Source organism: Aquila chrysaetos, chromosome 11 (genome assembly GCF_900496995.4).
Source record: "Aquila chrysaetos chrysaetos chromosome 11, bAquChr1.4, whole genome shotgun sequence".
Classification (NCBI taxonomy): domain Eukaryota; kingdom Metazoa; phylum Chordata; class Aves; order Accipitriformes; family Accipitridae; genus Aquila; species Aquila chrysaetos.
Genome location: NC_044014.1, coordinates 15734359 through 15755852, shown reverse-complemented (window position 1 = coordinate 15755852; position 21494 = coordinate 15734359). Strand labels below are relative to the sequence as shown.

The 21494-nt window shown below is 39.5% G+C and overlaps 1 protein-coding gene across 11 annotated transcripts in view; it reads right to left on the bottom strand.

The window, feature by feature from the left end:
- The window catches only part of BTRC (beta-transducin repeat containing E3 ubiquitin protein ligase), a 123922-nt gene that overhangs the window by 46852 nt on the left and 55576 nt on the right, over positions 1 to 21494 (bottom strand). For all 11 annotated transcript variants that reach the window (XR_005933504.1, XM_041127131.1, XM_041127132.1 and 8 more), the window contains one exon: positions 14709 to 14798. Coding sequence is in view for 10 of the 11 variants with exons in the window: in XM_041127131.1 (XP_040983065.1) it covers positions 14709 to 14798 (90 nt within the window). In the remaining variant the exon portion in view is untranslated. The remainder of the gene's footprint in view (positions 1 to 14708; positions 14799 to 21494) is intronic.

The window sequence follows — 21494 nt, the reverse complement described above, 5'->3', positions numbered from 1 at the left end:
GTTTCATTACTTGAGAAACAAAGTTACCATGTATCACATGTTGACTCATACTGTGTATATGAAAAGGGGACAGTTAAAATGAAGTGAAAACTTTGAATCTTCCAAACTTTAAAGTGTTTCACCTATAAAAAGATACTACTGTAATTTTTAAGCAAGGAAGGATTTCTGGGGAATAGTAATATTGACTATACAGCTGGAAAAAACGTACAAAACCTTTAGATATATGAGACTTGCTATTTCTTTTTCAAACACACAAAAAAATCTTCTAAGTTAAATTGAGAATTAAAATTGTGACCGAGCTTAATGCAGTTTTGTTTTTCCAAAAAAAAAAAAAGAGAGAGAGAGAGAAATTTTAAACAAAACGTTGCTAGTGTTCTGTCAACAGCTAGTAGGCAGTTTGCTAGCCCTTACAGAGCAAAGAAAGAAATGGATAATTCGAATAAGTAAAATATAGAGTTTACCCAGAGGTAGGAAAATTCTAACACATAATACAAACAGGCCTGGGTTTGGCTTCACCAACAGCATTCAGGAAGGCTTTTGGTGTGCTGGACAAAGCATATATATTCTAGGAAGTGCACAGGGAACTTTTGTCAGTTAAACATGGTCTGGTGTGTGCTTGGTTGCCTTAGCGTTTGTTTCTAGCAGTGTGTTTACTGAGGTTGTGGGAGCTCTTTGAAAGCTACAGAGCAGGGTGAGAGAGAGGTAAGGGTTCTGGGAAAATTTCTTCCTGTATAGGGTCTAATTACTTAATTATTTTCTTTATTAGATCCAAATAAACTGGCTTGTCCATATGACTTGCCCTGCAGCAGTATGCCCTGCAGCAGTTTGTACAGGGATTTTGGGTAGCTTACTCAAAGATGAAAGCCACCTCTCTACAGAGGAGTCCTGGCTGGGTGAAGATCTCTTTAGATTGCAGAAGCCGATATGGCTGTAACCTCCTCAGAGAACATACAACGTTGTCTGAGAACTGGCTGTACACCAAAGCCTTTGTGGTGGCCTCAGGTCATTACTAGCTTTACAGAAGTAAGTATATTGCTTTATGGGCTTCCCTTTTATGTCAGTCCTGATGTTCAGAAAGTTACATTCATAGGAGGAGTATTTTAGAGAGAGTTTAATGAAAAGGTGGTGGTTATTGAACTTGTGATTAAAATTGGTGGGAGTCCAGAAGGCGAGCACATACCACTGTAAAAGTAAAAAGACGAACTTGCAGTTAAAGCAGAAGTCTAGACTGTCAGCAGAGCTAGAGGACAACTTTTACTCCTGGCTCTCCGCAGGTTTCCATCTGAGCCTGGCTGAGACACCGCTTTTCTCCTGAGATACTATGTGGCTACTTCGCAGGGGGTCGCAGAGTTACATTAATGTTCCCTAAGCTGACTGAGCCTCAGGGAGAAGACACTAAGTAGTAACACTCTACACACAGCTCTGATCCCGAAAGATGGTAGAGAAAAACTTCAGAGAGATCAGGCAAAAAAGGTCAAGAAAAACACCCCAGAGAATGACTTTTTCCTTAGCTTACTGGGGAGTAAATGTCTCCCAGTCTCAAAGTAGCTCTCAAACTGAAGGGGCCAGAACAGGGAGAGCCATGTGTGGGGGTGGGAAGAAAGAGAGGCAGAAAAACTGCAGGGAGAAAATGCAAAATACAGACAATTGAATGTGAAAAACATGTGAATCGTTTTAAATTAAATTAATAGAAAATAGGATCCAAAAAAACAACCAAGAACTTTTAGCACTGATAAAATCATCCAGTTGCAAAACCTAACCAGGAGGTAGAACAAAATTATTTTATTAGGTTAATAAAGAATTAAGATTAGCTGTATGTTCATTTTAACATGTATGTAAACATTAACAATCCTTAGGCTGCCTATTAATTCACATGTGGCATATTTACACTATGATATTATACCCCATGCTGGGACATCCCATTACAGAGTCATGGTAGTGACTCCATACTTAAGGTGAATTCTGCAACACATTGCCTCTTTCCTGTTATTCTCCTGCAGTAAGATTACTTTTGGGCAAATATTTACCATTTGGTTTCAGCCCACAAGGGAATCTCTTTGGGAACTGAAACTGATTTAAGCATCTGTGGAATAATTTACTGGGGTTTGTGTTTTATTAAAGGAGAACAAAAGGCTTTGAGAGCTTTTGGTGTTTTATGCAACAACAACAAAAATGTTTGGCTTAGAAAGTGTCCACTTTTTCTTAGACTTTCCCCTTGCCTCCCAAAAGGATCATATTTGATTGCAAATTTGAATGCAACCATTGACAAGTGCATCTTTCCCCAAGATGCATGTCTAACACAACCTTTTAAAAATGCAGACAGACCTGGGGAGGGAGAAGGTGCCAGAGGAACAGAGCCCAAATCAACATTAGGTATATATAAACAAAAATAACACTTAAGTATGAAACATGCTTCAATTGATACCATGTTTCCAGATCTTCAAATGTCTAATAAGGAAATGTTAAGCAGCATTATCCCCTTTACAGATGGAAGAACTGAGATGGAAAAGCAGAATATGACAAAGACAAAAGATGTCTCAAGATCTGGAGCTATAATTCCTTATCTAATATTCCTCCTGTGAGGCCTTGTTGCTTACTGTAAATAAACTATTTCCTCCCTAGATTTCAGTTGTAAAAGTAACTTTTGAACTCCTCTGCAAAAAAATGGATGCTGTGAGTCCAGCCCTCACCCCAAGAAACACTGGAAAGATTAATTAAGGTTTGTGAAGCACTCAAACTACAGAGGAAACCCCCAGGAGGAAGTCTGTATTTCCATATTCTGACCAGGGCTTGAAAAGCACGCAATATATACAGCCCGGGGCACAGAACAAACAACACAAATAAAATAAAATATTGAACAGCTGTTCTCTAAGTGAATACTGTTCATCCTACACACCAAACTTTATTTCTGCCTCAGGCTGCAGGGAGTGGAGGGGAATCAGACTAAGGCAGAAATAAAATTTTACTTCAAAGGGTTAAATAGTAGCAAAGTTATAAACAATTGAAACCGTTTCTTATAAAAGAAAATATTAGACAACCTTTACAGGCAGAACTACAAGACCCACTCATTATTATATTAGAAATACAACTGGTTTAGGTAGCACAAAAGGTCTGATTTATCACGTTAACTTTTTTTGAAGAGATGCAATGTCTTTCAAGCTATAAAAACTATGTGGATATCACCAAACTCATACAAAGCCCCCACATTTTTAAAGAAGGTGAGGGAAGAAGTTACATCACTGTTACAAAGTAAGAAAGTTCAAAATACTACAAAAAGCAAAGATGGTGAGATCTGCCTAGAACTAAAACCCAAAGAAAACAACCTCACCCACACAGGCTTTCCTTTCTAACGCATCTCTCTACAGCTACCTACCTAAAAGTAACCAACGCAAAGTTGATGGGTGGGTGTGAGCTTACAGCAGAGCCAAACAGCCTGTACAGTTTGCTGGGCACAGTGTGCTGATTTTTGGCTTCTCTTGCAAACTGGTAAGATTTTACTTGCTTTTCAGTATCAGAAAGTGGGATACCTAGAAGTGAAGAGAGCCTGTGTCCTGATCAGATAAATGAAAGAAAAGCAGCATGGACACCGTGCGCAGAATAACGGAGCCTCACTCTTCAACTGTTACAACTTCTTTGGGAATTATGAAGAAGGAAAAAAGAAATGCCTGAAAAACACAATGCAGAGAGCAAGGAACGAAGAACAGGAACCACGTTAATCAGAAGTAGCTGGATCCCCCTGCACTGCAAACATTAACACTATTTTGTAATATTTCTTATTTTCCTTCACAGAAATTGCCCCCTAATATCACTCTCTTCCCCACATTATTTTTTTCCCTTTACAAAAATACCAATTTTCCTAAGAATGGTATTCAGATCTGACAGCCATTAATTCCAGCACCTATTTTTAGAATGTACTTGAGAAAACTGCAATTTTATCAAACCACTAAGAAAAAAAAAAAAAAAGATCAAGTCAATCTTAGCAATTACAGCAGCCAAATCTTTCAAATTCTAATTTGTTGGTAAGTGAATAAACTGAAAAATATTGGTGCAAAAAAAGCCATCAACAAAAAAAAACAACAAAAAGGAGCATTAAGAAATCAACGCAGTATTTGATCTCTCCTCTTTTTTTGCTGCTGAAAGCCACATGGCACACATAGTATTTTTAACTGAGGAGTCTCATTTCAAATATATGCCGAGGAATCTTATTTCAAACATATACTAAATAAGGAGGAGAGTAATAAAACAGGCAGTCCCTTACTCTAATTTTATCCGTCTCCCTCTTCTTTCCTTGATGCAGTGAAACTTTAAATCCAACACCAAACCCTGCCTCTCTCTCTCTCTCTTTTTTTTGTAAACAGTGATCAACATTTTCCTAAATGACCCCCGAAAGGACCTACTTCGAAACTACTCATTAGTAACAGCCACGTTTGCAATATTAACCTGGATGCGGCTGTTTATTAAGATCTTTTAAGGGGTTTAGAATGAAGACACACTGCCGGTGTACAGGGAGCACAGAAGGGGTAATTTAAAACCCATGTTTTTCCTCCCCCTCACCGAAAACATGCCCAGCATTGTGCAGCTGTGCTGCCAGCTTCATCACTCCCTCCATCTCCACTCTTGCTAATTAAAAGGTTGATCACAGAACAATGCTCTTCTCATTAATTTCAGCTTTCTGATTGGGCAGGATTCCCACTCGCTCCGCCTGATCTTTTCCACACTGCTGAAGTTAATGTGACAGGAGCCCGAAGATGGATTACCCGCTGCCATATTGCCCATCACCTCCAATCAGCAGCTATCTGGGTAAACTGATTGTTCTAATTTGCTCTCATTATTTTTACAATATCAGGAGAAAATAACGCACACAGCTCACTGTCAAAGCCGTGAAAATCAGCCATTAGTTAAACCCAGACACTGAGTGGCTTTATTAGAAGCACTGCAGTTTATTGATGCAGCTTCGGTAAACTAAGATAATACCTGCCCTCTTTAAACACACTTTTTTAGGCAATTTATGTTGAAAGAAAATATTTATTAGGATACTTTTGGAAACGGTCACTGTCTCAGCCTGTTATCTTGATACGCTGGCAGACAACGAAGATTAAGAACAATGGAGGCTTGACTTCCACATAAAGAAGGGCAAAACATGCAGCATTATCTGCATGGCAGTCTGCCTGCACATCTCAGCTACTATTTTACAGTTTAAATAAAAATCATCTCAGTACTAATATGACAGGTGAATATATAAATACACCCCAAAATCACACAAAATATGGTACTACCATAAAGGCAAACACAGTACGGGCATGATTGTGTGAGCTGTTGTACAAGGTCAACAATTTAGGTTTGGGTTTGGGTTTTTTTGCTAAGCAAAGGAGCCTGCATAGCCCAGCATCAAAACACAGGGACTGAGAGCAGGAGCTCCAAATGACATGGCAAACTGTTTTGTACAGCTGGGAACTATTTTTTCCCCTACGAAAAGGCATTGTGCTGCCACAACTTGGGAATGAGTCAGAGCAGAAATGTCAATCCACACTGAAGCTTCACAGGATCCCATAGATAAGAAATGAATAAAGTATTGTTAGCGGTATGAAGTCAGGCATTTTTACACCGCAACAGTGGTAAGAACTACATTGAAAATCCTGGACCTCTGACAGTCTCTATGCTGTATATAAAGGGACCTACATTATTTTGCCTGCTGCCTATCTGCATCTTAGCAAAGGGAAATGCTAAATAGAAGGATTAACAGAAATATGATATCTTAAATCTTGCTAAACATAAACCTTAAACTGGTGTCTATGACGCTGTAACTCGCAATGTGCTCCAAGAGTGACAGGCAGCGCACAGCAGACTGATTTTACTTTTAAATAATATCTAAATTAGATTAGTTCTTTGTGTAGATCTGCATGAACCAGAGGGGACATTCATCATTGTGCCAAAAAAGTTAAATTCACTGGGGTACGCTCAAAGTGAATGGTTCTAGACCTACGTTTTATCTCTCAGACACATCATCAAGATGCTGTGCCAATATGCATGAAGCCAGCTAGGAGCTGCAAGAAAGACAACGGGAGAGTAACTGGATACCAGAAAAGGTTTAATTTTTCCCTTTGTAGATTATGAATTGCTTGGGACAGGATTCGTGGCTTCTCTGTCTTATAAGCACAGAGCATCCCTTTCAATACTTGAGCTTTTTTTTAATATTTAAACAGCTTAAATATAAGGAAGGGTATTCTCCTCCCTCCCCCTCCAAAACAGATGTAATTCTAGTTCTCCCTCCTCCCACTGCTGTAATTTAAAACGCTACATTACTGCTTTTTAATATTTTTAAATCCTCATCAGCTACAGCCTTGCATTTGGGGGTTGATTTTTCCTCCCTCCTAGAAAAGCCACCTCCCAGCTTTGTTTGGTATCTCTTTTGACCCTTGCTAATGGTTTTCTCTTGGAGGGGCGTGCCATGCTTTTCTCCTTAAAATTCCTGCACTGAAAGACTGCACCACACCACACTCCACAAAACGTGCTGATGGCACAAATTACAAGCCCCCAGCCGAACACTCCAGCCCCCACCATTCGGGCAGATTTATGTGGGCTCTTGCCGACGTTATTACAAGTCAGAGTTTATTGGGAAATTGTTACATTATGCGGAGTGTCTAACAAATTGCTTATGCTGCTATAATTGGATTACAACAGCCGCTTGCTCCCACCGGTAAGATTAGGCAAGTAGGACTCCTGCCGATCTCTGAGCGTTAGCAGTAATTTTATTTGCCTTGCCTCTCTCTTTCCTAACAACATGCCTCTTTCCCTGCCAGCTGTCTGCTGAAAAGGCACAGGCTTGTTCCTTGGCCCTAACAATGCAATTACAGCCCTGCAGATCGCACTGTTTGTGCATTAAGTACAGAGCCAAAACGAGGCGAATTGATCGTTTGACTTTTGGAGGAGCCATGTGATCTCTGCGTGCGGGTGATCCGGCATGCATCAGTGGGCAATGCTGCAGTACACGCCTGACGATGAACTCGCTCCACATTAGTTCCCCTCCCCTGTCTGCTCCTAACAGCAAAGACGTTGGAGCCTACCCCACGTTAACCCCCATGGGTCTACAAAAATGGGCTCATTTTTAGAGGCTCTCTTGCAAGGCTAAACTCAGAACTCTGCCTTCTGAAATGTGACATTTGGCCACACCAATGGCTTCCCTGCAGTGGGCTACACTATGAAATGATTATTCCAGCATTTCATACCACAAGCTAACACAGGAATTGGACATGTATTTCAAACAACTTTTTCACTTCTTGCATTTGAAAAATACTGAAAACATATCTAGTTAATGTCATGTTAATGGTATTTGGATTCTCTACCATCTGAGGGTGCTGCCACTGCAGGTGACTACTTAAGAAGCGATGCTTCTCATCAGGTTTGCCACCATTCACCACTAAAGCTACCAATGATTTGGATTCCAAACTGTTTCACATTTCCAGCACAAAAGACCCTAAAGTACTTTGTAAGTGCAAGACCAGTTCGTTTCATAACTCTTACCCTGATGAACACTCCTTACAAGCTCAATGAGACAGGACTTGAATGAAGACATCCAGGCTGTAATTCTTTATGCAGAGTATCAATCACCAAACGAGCAAACACTTGGGGTGGAACTACAGCATGTGACACTACACAGAATACACTTGCAGGGGAATTTTGATTAGGGATGCCAGGTCAAGTTCTAAATTTTAGAAGATTTCTATTACATCTTCACTGCCTGTATACTGAGAGGATCCCAGGATGATTCAGTTCAGAAAGGACCTCAGGTGTTCTCCATCCCAACCTCCTACTCAAAGCAGGGTGCGCTATGAGGTCAGACCAGGTAGCTCAGGGCTTCATCTAGCCTGGTCTTGAAAACCTCCAAGGATGGAGGCTGCAGAACCTCTGCAAGCAACCTGTTCCAGTTGACTGTCATCACCACGACAAAGTTCTTCCTTAGAACCAGTCAAACCTGAGAAGGAGTTTCTAAGATCTGTGTGGGAGCCCTTCCAGTATTTACTGAACTCAACTTCACAGGTAACTCAATTTGCTTTCTTGATATTCCAAATCCAGGGCTCCAAAAAGTAGAAACATCTCCATCGAGTTGACTGAACTTTGGAAATGATTCTTCATATCAAGATTTTGCGTATTACCTGGCTGACCATCCTTACTGCAGAGCTTTGAGAACTGATCTCCAGAACACACTTAGACACCCTCAGCTATAAAGCAATTTATGAGTTAACTATTATACTACTATTTCTTCGAAGTCTCTTTTGCATTTAAAAAACCTCAAGTGTAATTCTTTTTTAATTCGTGGCTTCATTGACATGCAAAGTCATTTTGGGTGGTAAGAGAAGCAGAAATGACAACCACTCCACAGTGTTTGTGTAACTGAAGACTAAAGAAGCCTGTTTACATGTAGTTTAACACTCAAAAGAAACTCTGAACAGCTGAAATGCCTTATAAATAGCTCAGACCCAGAGGAAGTGCAAACGTCTGCATTGTGAATTGTAGATCTTAATTACAGACAATGGCTGGTACAGCAAGTAGCACGGAAAAAAAAAAGTGAAACAGTTGCACTGTTCATGGTTGGCAATAATTCTTCAGGAAAATATTTACTATCAATCAGTTATGAGAAAAGGGACTCTGCGCTCATAAAACAGCACGTTGCTTCTCATACCAGGACCATTTTGCTTCAGCATAATCTGAATTTAAACAGCTTGTTTCCTGCGGATATAATTTTGGAAATAAATAAAACAAGTCTATCAAAATCTGGAGAATGTGTATGGTGGGGTGGGGTGGGGGGAGCAGGAATATCACATTTCTTTCTCAGTCATTTGCGAAGCGGTTATTAGACTGAGGGGAAGCTAAAGCATAAAAACTGTCTTGACCTTAAAAAAAATATTAAAAAAATGTGAAACTCTCAATTAAGATAAAAGTAGACATACTACTAAGAAAGGAAGATCATTATTAGGTCAAAGCCTTTAGATAAACCTCCGATGCTGCCTTCTACTTGTGCTGTCTAAATACTGAGAATTCAGTTTCAAAGCACCTTTTGAACATTAAGTAATCCCAGCAATGTCCCTGCAATACCTGCCATTCACACAACCCTCTTTTTACAGAGAGGATACTACAACAGAAGGATAAAATGACATGCTTAAATCTCTATTAGCCAGTGGCTGAGGCAGCATTTATCCAGTTTGCAACAGCCTCAAAGACTGTCATCCCAGAGAAAGGTATATCCAAGCTACAAAAGGGGACACACTGCTACTGAGGGGTTTGGAGCTGGAAGCACATCCACAGACAGCCCCTCTGCATCATTACGCAGAAGCTTAATACTAAAAATTAAGGTATGGAAGAAAATACTTTCTCATTAAAACAGTGGAAAGAGTATCAGGAAACAATGTAGCTAGTCAAGTAATATTTGTTCACGATTAAATTGCTCTAATTTCAATCTCAAGGACTGGAAAGTCTTCAAAAGCACTGGAAAACTATGCATTATCTGAAGATATACCGACTCAGTGGTGTATCACAGCAGAACTCTGAGTTGGTTGTGTTGTTCATGCAAAGTAAATGCAGGGACACTCTCAGGAAAGAGAAGCCATCAATCTGTGACATAAAGGGACTTGAGAGTACAAGAGGGACACTCTTTAGATCAATTTGTCCTACTGCCAACTAGAACACTGAGCCTGGAACCCTAAATGTTTGCTTATTAAAGAGTACTTGTGGTTTCTCCTTTGAATTCATATAAAAATTCTGAGCTCAATGTTATTATTGTGCAGACTATTTTTATTCTAAAAATTCGGAAGTAGCGATGCAGAAAGAACTGACAAAGGCAGGCAGATTTCAATTACCAGCTACTTCCACCACTCCTTGCTTTAGCTGAATCATCCTTGAATGTAAAATGTGTAGCTATAGCTAAATAATACTATGCATCTTTGAAAGAAAATTTCACATAGTGTACTTGAAGTGCCAAGCCCTGTTCTGTGTTTCCAGAACTGAGCAGAACAGAGCTCTGTCCTCCTGTACGCTACAAACAGCTTGCCAAGCAGGCAGAACATCACTACATGCTTAAGCAGGACTTTTCATCCAAGAGTCAAAAAAGCATCATAGAGTTAAATTTCATAGCATTTCTGCAAGGAGAGTATTATTGATTCCCTTTTTGACGAGGAGCAAGAAAAGCTATCATGGCCACAGAGAATAAAATCACAGTGCTAAAAACAAAGGGTATAAACCCTTTCTGAATTTCTAGTTCAATCCTGTAACCACTGCTGCATGCACATTTAAAAGTACGATGAACAGCAATCAAAGATTCCCTGTACGACACAACATGCTTAAAAGACCCTGAGAAGTCCCTCGGTTTGCTGTGACCTTAAAAAGCAGGACCAGTTATCACATGTGGGTAGCAAGGAGTGGCCTGAAACAGAAGTCTAATTTTTCAAGGGTGGTGTGCATGACCATATTTTTCTTCCTCCAATTTCACTTAGATAAAGATACAGGCAGAGACCCTCTCCCAGCTGCTGCTGAGTTCAGAACTCAGTAGAAACCTGGGGATGCTGTATGCCATTTAGAAGGTGTCTTTGTGCCGTCTCTGGCAGGTACGCCATAGGGTATCTATCTCTGGCACATGTAGGAAAGAATTCAATGTGCAAAATGAAACTGAGAACAGTTCTTTATATAGCAGATAGAGACAAACTGGAACTGGCTGCAGGAGTTAATAAACAGTAAAGACCTATCTAATGAATGCAGGAAATGGGTATTGACTGTAGAACTCTGTGAGATCAGTTGTAGACCAGTCTCTTGCTGGGAAAGAAAAGAGCACTTTGAATCAAAAGGGTATTTCCATGATCCAGGGAAACGCAAAATCTAATGGACTCCGAGCGAACAGCAAAACTTAAACCTAATACAGCCCACATTATGAAAGGGTGAAAAGATAAGACTTCTGTTTGCAAACAGGGATATATATAATCCATCCAAGCAAAGACTCAGCCAAGTAAACTGGAGACACACCAGAGCATCCCTTATTGCAGAGCAAATACAAAGTGTGAAGGTCACCACAGAAAGTAAGTGGTCCTGGGTGCAGAACAGAAGAGAAACTTGTTTGCACACCCAGGAGCATCACAAGAATCCTAGTGACATACCAAATGCCAGGGGATTTTTAACTGTGCCCCTCTCTAATTGAGGATGAAGCACACACCAACACCATTATCTGGCCTGAAGATACTGGCTTACAAAATATGGAACAAACAATAGGAACAGATGCTCATTTGGCCAGATTTCAATAAGCCTCATTAAAACCAAACACCCTGTCCTTGCAGCTCAGGTTCATGCTACATTTCTACCTTATTTAAGCACCTAGCACCAATTCCTGAGAAAGTTGTTCACTTGTGGTTGCACACCAGTAGTATCATAAAAAGAAATCCTCTCACAGGCATTTTTCAGTTTCTAAAGAGACAAACAGGAGGAGTATATATATATGTGCGTGTGTGTGTGTACACACATATATAAAAACAATTAGAGATTGCATTTCCTTTTTAAAGATATTAGGTTAAATATACATCAGACTTGTTGGTCACTCAAAGCCAATGGACAAAAAGATGCCAAAAGATTAACAGAAAAACACCTGAGGACAGAAGAGAATTGATGTTACAGATCACAGAGGTAATATCTGTGCATCACAATATATAATTTTTTATTTAATATCCAACCTCTTCAGTCAAAACATGCGCACACTTGAAAAAAATTCTACTGCTCCTTATTTGCTTCTACCCAAATATGCCCAAGTCTCAAAAACAGACTTTCAGAGGACAAATACCAGAAAAGCAGGGCTAAGAACAACATACAAAGATTCATCAGAACATGATATTCTAGTTTAATTTTTAAATGTCTGAATAAAACTGTATAATCCATATGTTTGCAAAAGCCCCTGAGCACGTGGCTGCACAGGCAGCATGACATCATATAGAAAACCGGGCAGACAAGGTTTCCTAACAAACACAGACTTCCTTGAGTGGTCAAAAAGACAGCAGCCCTATGCTACTTTCCATACTTGAAATTGTATATCTGTTTATAATATACTTCTTTTCCCTCTGTTTTAGAAAGAATGCCAGTTGTTAAGTTGGTAATTTACATCTGGATGTCCCGTCCAGAAGCACTCGTTCACAAGAGAGCTTGATGGATGGACAGTGCTTCAATCTTGAAAAAAAGATATCTCAATATTGATGTGTGTGGCCTCAAGGGAAATTGCATTTCATTCTTTGAATAAACTTTAGAAACATCAAGCACACGATCAGTAAATAGCATTAATACAGTCTTAGCAGAGCACAATTTTCTTTTTTGCAAGTAGGTGCAGAATCAGAAATTCTGTTTTCAGAAAAACTATCGTGTCTTGCAGACTGACTGACATGTCTGACAAGCCTGTGATAATGTTGACTGTGCCTCCCAGTTAGGGCTGATACTACACTGCAGAATCAGAAAAGGCAAATCATGATTTCCAAAGTAATCCTTTTTGTCTTTCACTGCCAGTTTAAAAAAAAAAATTGAAAACCCTATAAAACTTTTGGAAAAGTGCTGCAGATAAAGAAACCCGCAGTTATACTTTCCAGTACTCACCCTCTTCACAAAACATTTTAAAGTCCAAGGCTGTAAGACACATCAATCATGGAGGATAAAACTCGCCATGTGCATAAGGCTAGAAGTCCTCTGAACTCCTTAAATCCCATTTAAGCCCTTCACCTAGGGAACATTTAACAGTTGTGCCATTTGCTTATGCCATCACTAAGCCATCTGCATTTAGCTAACTGGATTTATAAATGCTTCAACACTTCTGGAATTTGAAAGACAAGTTTTCTTAGAACCTATTTCATTTTGGTTTGTAGCTGGGAAAGCAAAGGAAAGTAGTACAAGAGCCAGGCAAGCTAGTACTAGAGAAATTATATCCCCAGAAAAGTCCTTATGTTTTTTACATGTATATATATGTTTTTTCATATATATGTGTGTGTGTGTGTGTGTGACAGCAGATTGTCCTACAGCATATATACATATATATTGTCCTACAGCATATAGAGACACAATACTTAAAAACATATGCTTTTTCATCTCCAGGGTGATGGTTTAAATTCACCCTCACTAACATGAAACAAGTCTTGCTGTTCCTGCCTTGAGCCCTACCCACACATCTTACCATGATCCCACTGAAAACATAATTTTAGGAGAGTTTATTATTTGGGGCATTAGGATGTTAAAGGTATATCATTTCATTTACAAGAGGCATCACTTAAATTAGCTGTAGTTCTTGCACATCCTTGCTTCTTAGTAAGATGATCAGGTCAAACAAGATGCTATAAAGCTATAAAGATGCCGTTGAATGGGTTTACTCTAGTTAGCTTGCTGTGAGCTGCTTCATGGCATCAGAATGATGCTGTATGACGATATAATTCAGTCAGGACTGCTCTGGCGCCTTGCTTAAAGAGTTTCACCCTACTTTGTATCATAAAGCACCTTAGGAAGCAGTGTGCAATACCAGTCATCTTGAGTTAAGAATGGAGGTGTTGGTATTAAATATTAGTACTTTGTACCAAGATTGGTAGCTTCTCTCAGAAGTGCTTCTCCAGTGGAAGGTAACCTGGCCTGTCAAGCACAGTTTATGAGTGCTAAGCCACCTGCAAGCACCATGACAAACTTTTATGATGGCCAATTCCCTGACAGGAATCAAAAGTAATGGGACATCCAAATTTCACCAGCAAAATCCCAGCAAAGATTTAGCTGGGAAATTATCTTAAAGGTCAATACAAAAGTGGCCCCCGAAGGGACAAGGCACCTTTAACAACCATTCAAGTATGAAAAAAAAGGACTTCAAGAAGATCAAGGAATAAATAACCGAAAGAGAAAACAGGCTTTCGAGTGGTCAGGTTTGTGGTGACAGAGGAGCAACAAAATGCCAGCTGGTTTCGGTAACAGATGGCTGTGTGCACTGATCTGTCCTCATGTCCATTCTAAACTTCCTTTCAGTGGAAATATGAAGATTACACAAGGCTAAACGCAACCTTCGCACAGCCTTTCTTTACATATTGTGTCACGGTTCAAATGTTTTCCATTCACAAACAGCCCTACATGTATGTTGTTTTACTCTAGTTACATTGAATTTTAAGAAAAGAGGGTGGCTAATGGCACCTCATCTTTTCCAATCACATTCAAGGTAGGACTTTTCTCTGACAGGCAAATATATATATTTTCTTACCATTCTAACCACCACAACTCCCTCCTCCCTTTCCCTTAAATACAGCATTCACTGTATTTTAATTCGAAGATCTTTCTTTTTGCACCCCCTCTCTGGTAGTGAAGAAAGGGAACCATGATACAAAGAGCTCTCATGCAGTATTTTTAGCATGTATCTGGACATTTATCATTTGAAGTTGCCACAGCTAATTACATGGCAGGCATAGGTCATCCCACTGGAAAAGCCTATTACTTGTATAGCAGAATGAACCCTTCAATCCTAGACAGCTCAGGACTCAAATAATCCTTTCCAACAGAGAAAAACAGCAAGTCTGAAATCTCTACACTGAAGGACAGAAAAGCCTACCCAAAATATTGCTTTCTGTTTAAATATTTTTTTCTAACTGTAATTTTTAACAAGAACTTTTCTTTGATTAACAATGAACAATCTGCTAAAAAACCCTCAAAACCAAAGCTGTTCTCTTACTTACTTTGGCCACACAATTTTCAGTCTTCATAGCAGTGCTTCCTAGACATACTGTTTCCTGGTTTAAGCACAGTCTGGCACAGCTGTTGTAGGTCTGCAGAAAGATTAAAATGGTTATCAATAGAAGAACACAATTTTCTTTCAGGCACCACATTTTTGGCACAGGAACCCACAACAACTCTACTATATTTCCTTTTTCCTAAGCTATAAACGTTTCGAACCAAAATAAACTCGTTTACAGCAAAAACCTATGTTCAGGGCATGCATGTCCTCTGAGAAGCTATGTACAATTTTATAGTTCTGAGATACGAAGAAAAAAAAAGACTTTTCTCCTCTTTTGCTTTGAAAAAGGAAAAAAAAAATCTGACCTCAGTCATTCGGTCTTTCACAAAATGCTGCAAAACCGAACAACTAAAGCAAGGTGATTTCTACACACGAGTTATCACAGTGTATGGCAAATGTTAATAAATGTCGCTTGTCTTTATCAGGTAACAATACATGGGGACAGTACGAACGTTATAATCAGAAAGGAGCAAATGCAGACATCTCACCTGTTGTATTAATCTTCCCAATTTTGGAAAGCTTTTTCTTTTAAAGTAGAATGTCTTTTTTTCTTTAACTCATACACTGTCCTGCCCAGGGAACCCCCTCAGCTGGGGCTGCAGACTTGGGAGTCTTTGCAGAACACATCACTCATAGTCCCTCCCTTTTTTAAGGACAGCATATGAACAGTACTTATGAACTGTGCTTAAAATTATACTTTGGTTGATTTGGCTATTTAAACTAAGATGCCTGAAGAACTCAGGATTTTCTAATGGAGGCTACACACACACACACACACTTTGAACACCTTTTTAATTACTACTTGACTAAGCTCACATTTGCTAGTAGGAGTATAGTAGCACCTAAGAGCTCCAGTACTGGATTAACACCCCAGTGCCTGTTACCATTTACAGAAAACTGCTCCCAAGCAAAGTGGCAGCCCAAAAGCAAGCACAAACTTGCTTTGATGCAAGAGTAGTAAGTGGACCACAGAGAAGATGTTGCTACCTCCGACAGTTGTGTGGGGAAAACCCAAGAAGCATGTTGAAAGAGAATGAAATTAAACTTGCTACAAAGACATTTCCAAAAGCACTAAGTAAAACATACTAACATTCATGATATTTTTAAGATTGCCTTAAGGGGAGGACGCACAAAGATTTGTAGTGAACTGTCTGTCAGTTCTCTCCCTGTAATACTCGCTGGCAATCTCTTAAGATCCTTCTTTCAGGGCTTGCTACGGATTTCTATTTGTTTCATTTGAAACTAATTCAAGCCCAAACCTGCCACATGTTACAAAACCTGCAGGCAACACTGGCATGCTAGGGGCTCCTAAACCTCTCCCTCTGCTCCAAAGCTATGTCACCAGAGCCAGATTCCCTCAGCACCAAGCACCAACAAATGATGTCCCCTTTTTGCCCTTCTGCCACAGGCCTGACTGTGCAAGATGTAGACAGTAGCAACACACAAACCAGCAGAGGAACATATTGCAAAGGACATCAGAGGCAAGAATGCAAAGAGATTAAAAAGGGGATACGCTGAGCGATAAGAGATGATGTCCACAAACCCAGTGCTCCTAACAGTCTCCAGCTCAGGAGGACGGTAAGCACCAACTGATGGGAACCAAGTGCTCACAATCAGTTTATAACATTATTCACCTAAGTTCTTATGATCCTTATTAAACACTCCTTACAGCCCACCATGGGAAATCAGTGTACTGGCTCGCGTGGATCCATACTGGTCCAGCACAGTACAGACACTCTTGGGGAAATTCAGGAAATCACAGTCCTTTCCACCTTACTTCCTTACACACCCCCTTTAAAGTTCTCCACGAAACAGAAACAAAAAGGAGTACAGAAGCCCTATCTTCTCCATTGCTTTAGCAGTTCATGTTTTATTTCTCAGTGAGCTCTCTAAGCAGAAAACAACCAGTGACAGACAGGAATGTAGAATATCCTGGCTCCAGCAGATCTCCTTACAAGTCATAACATTGATATCTGCTGTGACTAGCAGCCAGCTAGCAATTTCTGACTCTGGATCCAGAAGGAGAAACTGAAAAATTCAAACACACGAATCCTTTCAAAGTGCCATGAACAGAGTGCATCTTTCAGCAGGGGAGGTTCAGATTCAAACTCAGATTAGGCCACAAGCAAACAGAAGTCTGATGGATTCAACTTAGCCTCTTGCAAATATTTGCCAACATCATAAAACCATCACTCTGGTATGCACAGAGCTTTCTCCTCAGAAGAAAGATCAGTATGGCATAAACTACTATTAATTGTGGTTTAGATGTAGCGGCCCAACTGGTGGACAGAAAGTTGACACCATCTGCTTTGCACTGGCATTCAGACAATACCATGCAAACTTCATTTTATAAACATTGTGTTAGTTAAATTCAACCACATTCTAAAGGTGAAAAACCATTAAGAGTTGATAAGTTTCTTTGTTCAGTATTTATATTTGTAATTTAACCCATTTATCATAAATCTGTGATTTCTTTCATTTCCAATTTAATTCCTAAAATTCCAGTAGCAGTATTTCTGCACAACTTATCTGCTGCATACTGTAAATTTTATGGGGAGCCCTGACTCAAAGCAAGCTACTACTAACTCCACTTTGCAGATGAAAAGCTCAGCCACATAAAACATTTACTGAAAGCAACACGGAAGCCTGTGGCTCCATGGACTGAACCATGAACCAAACTCAGATCTTGTCGGTCTTCTTCCTCCCAAGAAAGTATGCACAAACCTTGGTAGCAAGCCAGCTTTTTAAAAGCCAGGCTTAAACAGGCTTTCTCTCACATTTACCAATGAGTAGGAGTAAACAATCCAAATACACAATGTGAAAGACTATATGCTAAATGTGAAAACCCTAGGACTTTCTGAGAAGGAAGGAAGCTCACTATGGCACTATTCAAAAGTTGTGTGCATGTCAGAATGTAGTTACAAATAATTATTCCAAGGTACTGCTTAATTTTTATTACTTTCATCTGCACAGTACACCTCAGTGTGAACAGCACCAACTGAACTTCCAGCATAACTTGTTCATCAAATCCCACAATACCAGGACTAGTGACACTTGATGGAACTAGAGTAGTATAAATTTAAAGCAGATAAAATGAAACACTTCTTCACACAGCAGGCAGTGAACTTCTGGTGCTTGCTGCCCAGGACACTGTGGAGAGAAACAACATCAGCAAGTGGAAAGAGGGATTAAACAAACTCCTGGACAGCAGGTCCATAGAGGACTCAGCAGAGATATCCCCCGGACATCCCTAGTACAGTGGTAGATGCTGCAGGAGCAGGAGGGGAACGGAGCAGCCAGAGCCGTTTGCTCTCATTCAACAGCATTTTCCACTGACAGTGCTGGAGTCGGCACTGGATGAGCAGACTCTGGGTCTGACTGACCTGGGCATTCCCACGCTATCAATACCTCTCTGCCCTTTGACAACATGCCAACAATATTTAAATTCCTCCTTCCCAACCTTTTCAGCCACAGAAAGGAGAGAACAACATGCTTTTACTGTGAGAATCAACTTTTACACAGTAATTTTATTACGTAAAGATCTATGTAAGTGCCAAATTATCAGATGACCATTTAGTCCTTCAGCAGCTCTTTCTCAATAAAAGTAGTGGGGAAAAAAAGAAAATTCACAGGAGTACATATGATGGATTCAACCCATCAGGATGCAGATCTGAGAATAAAACATACAGTGATCTTCAGTTTGACAGCCATTACTATGTTTGCAAAGTTACAAAGTTCTTCTGTTCTTATTTTCACATTCTCACAGAAGAATGCATTATTAGGCTTGTGGGATGAATAAAAAGGGTAAAGAAGATTCATGTGCATGTTCTACAATATGTTTAAAAAACTTTAAAGCAAAAACTCAGGACAAAGCCTAGTTCTCCCTTAAAGTCCAGGGGGGAAAAGAGGTAATGTCACTCTACTTAATAGGTCTTGATGGAAAGGTGTTGATAATGCTGCAAAGAAGCTGCGTTTGGCTCATGAAGTCAAGTCGTAAGAAGCTGGGAGAATATATTGTGAAGGTAGTACTATATGGTTGCCTTATAATGTTTCTCTGTAGGCAGCAGTTACTGGCTACTGTGAGACACAAGATTACTGCTGGACATGGAGATTTGATTTCATCTGATACTGTCATATTTGTGTTTGTACACTAACAGTTACTAGTGAATAGACCTAACTGAAAGCAGAATTAATGTCCTGTCATCAGGTAATAATGCAGAGCCCTACATTTTAGGTGAAACATTTGATGGTGTCTCATGCTATACTGCAACATCAGAGTACCTCCTTTCATTTGTTCCGATGCCTGTGGGAACACTGACTAACCTGGAAGAAAACCAAAAAAATCAAAACCAGAACCAAGCCTCAGAAAAGCAAATTTCTCAAGCTCACCTTTAAAGCTCAACCCTTTTGCGAATCTCATCTAATTTGCACCAAAACTGTTCCAAGTTTCTCCTCACCTTTCATCAAGATAAGAGGTGTCTTCACCAAGGAAAAGCAGTGTGAAATGGTAGCCTGGTTCAACACCACAGGCAGATAGCTTTGCGTTGGAGTGCTTTAATATGTTTTTATATTGCATATAAAGCATGCAAACATAAACCAGTTTGTTGAAAACTACCCTCTTTGTGGAAGCTGGCTGTAATTCTGAACAAGTTTTCAATTTTCACACTGCTGCTAGGGTAAAACATTTTAAAGAGTTTAATTTTTACAGTGGCTTCAATGACACGAGATTATCTAACAAAGTAATGGTTAATCAATAGAGGGTTTAGTTGTCAGGTGAAACATATAACACACTAAAAGGGATTGATTGCAAGGCTCCTCCTTATTTACTGGGAGGTATATATTTAAAATGACACAAACTTGTTACCAAGCTGCATTCCTTTAACCTTGCAAAAGCCGTTTGAGAAGAGTGTTAAGCAGCCCCATAGCAAAACAAGCTCTAATGAAAAAAAAAAACCCCTACAAATATATGGGAGCACCAAATCATGTCAGAAGCAGGGGAACCACAAAGCTGTATTCACTCTCAGCCAAACACTTAAAATGCCACAGAGACACTAGACTATGGTTCACTAAAGATAGAGCTGTATCTGATCTCATTCCGTAAGTGTCTTTGGTTACATTTTTCTTTTTAAAGAAAGTATGATCCTGCTCTTTGACACAAACACATAAACATTTCTACTCTTGTCCGCATAGCTCTGGACAAACAGAAGGCCTGAAGCCTCGAACCCCAGGCAGAACTCTGTGCGTGTGTGTGTGTGTATGTATATGTACGCGTGCAGCTTTTCTGCCAACTGAAATCCATTTCTTTGGCCATTTATTCTGAGAATCCCCAGTCCCTGAACAAAACTCCACTTTCTAATAGAAGCTGCAACCCAGGAGTTCAATAAGATTTCCCCCCCCAATAGTTAATAATTACATGATTTATCAGAGAAAGATAACACTAATAAAAACACAGCAAAAAGACAAAACCCATACCCTCCCTTCAAGTCATTTTCAGGGAAAAGATTATTAAACTGTTCTTTTTGAACAAGGGCTTTTGTAGCTAAGCACAAATTGCCAAACAGTTAGAAAAAAAGTTATTAGACTCAGAAGAATTCAGCAGAAGTGGGAAGTTATATAAACAAATCACTCCAGCAGATTTGGAAAGATCGCTTTCATCTTACTTAGAGTCTTAGGAGACTTGCATTAATTACCCTTTAAAGGTCTTTCACATGGACTATTTAAAATAAATGCAATTTATTTATTTATTTCAAATGAGGTGCTTCTTCTGAAAGAATTAAGTAATCTCAACAAATTTAAAAACGTTTTTATGAACAGGTAATTAAAAAGAAGACTAGAATTAAGTCAGGCTGTAAGACATTACCCAGGATTCACCACAATTACTTTCTTAAGATGAAATTTTTGTTATCCCTAGCCCAGCCTTGGGAAGGGTAGTCTCCACGGAAGGTCGTAAGACGAAATAAAGACTAGCCAAACAAAAAACTAGATAATTTACAGGATTTTCCCTAAAGCACAGTTTGTCATATTGCAATTACACCTTGCCGACTGTGAAAGCCAGAGTCCTTAATATTGCCACTAGAGGGAAGACGTGTCTCAACACATGGCAATGGTAGTTGGGGAGTGGGTTTTCTTGAGCAATTACCATAACAAAGCTCCCTTGGCTGTGTGTACCTTCTAATTACTCAGTACAATTAAAATGACTTACCTAAAACAAACAGAAAAAAAAAAAAAGGCCCCTAAAACAAAAAACCTCAAGACAATACAAACAAAAAGCCTTACTCCAATCTGGCTGTTATCTGAAATTACATTAAAGCTGAAGATCTTTTTTCCTCATCCATCAATGCACAGGGGGGGGAAACAAAAAAAGAGTATGCCACAATGCCCAAACACCACGGGGTTGTTCAGCAATGTAAAAGCATTAAAACGAACAAAAACAAAGAGCAAGGAGAACCAGATCTCTTGTTAAAGAAAAGAAGAAAAAAAAAGAAAAAGGAAATGTTGTGGTATTTAGCCATCTGGTAGCTGCTTGAAAACAAATTGTCCTCAAAAGAGTAGAAATACAGTATGTCTTCTCTCAGTTCACTGGCTTATGAATCAGACTTTTTTTTTTTTTTTTTTTAAATACAGGCATGGTAATATTAGACTTCTGTGCTGCTGCTGCTTTCACTTCCCTCTTGTCCCACTGTGCAAAGATAGCCGTGGTCATTCCCATCAGATCCGGTTATTCCAA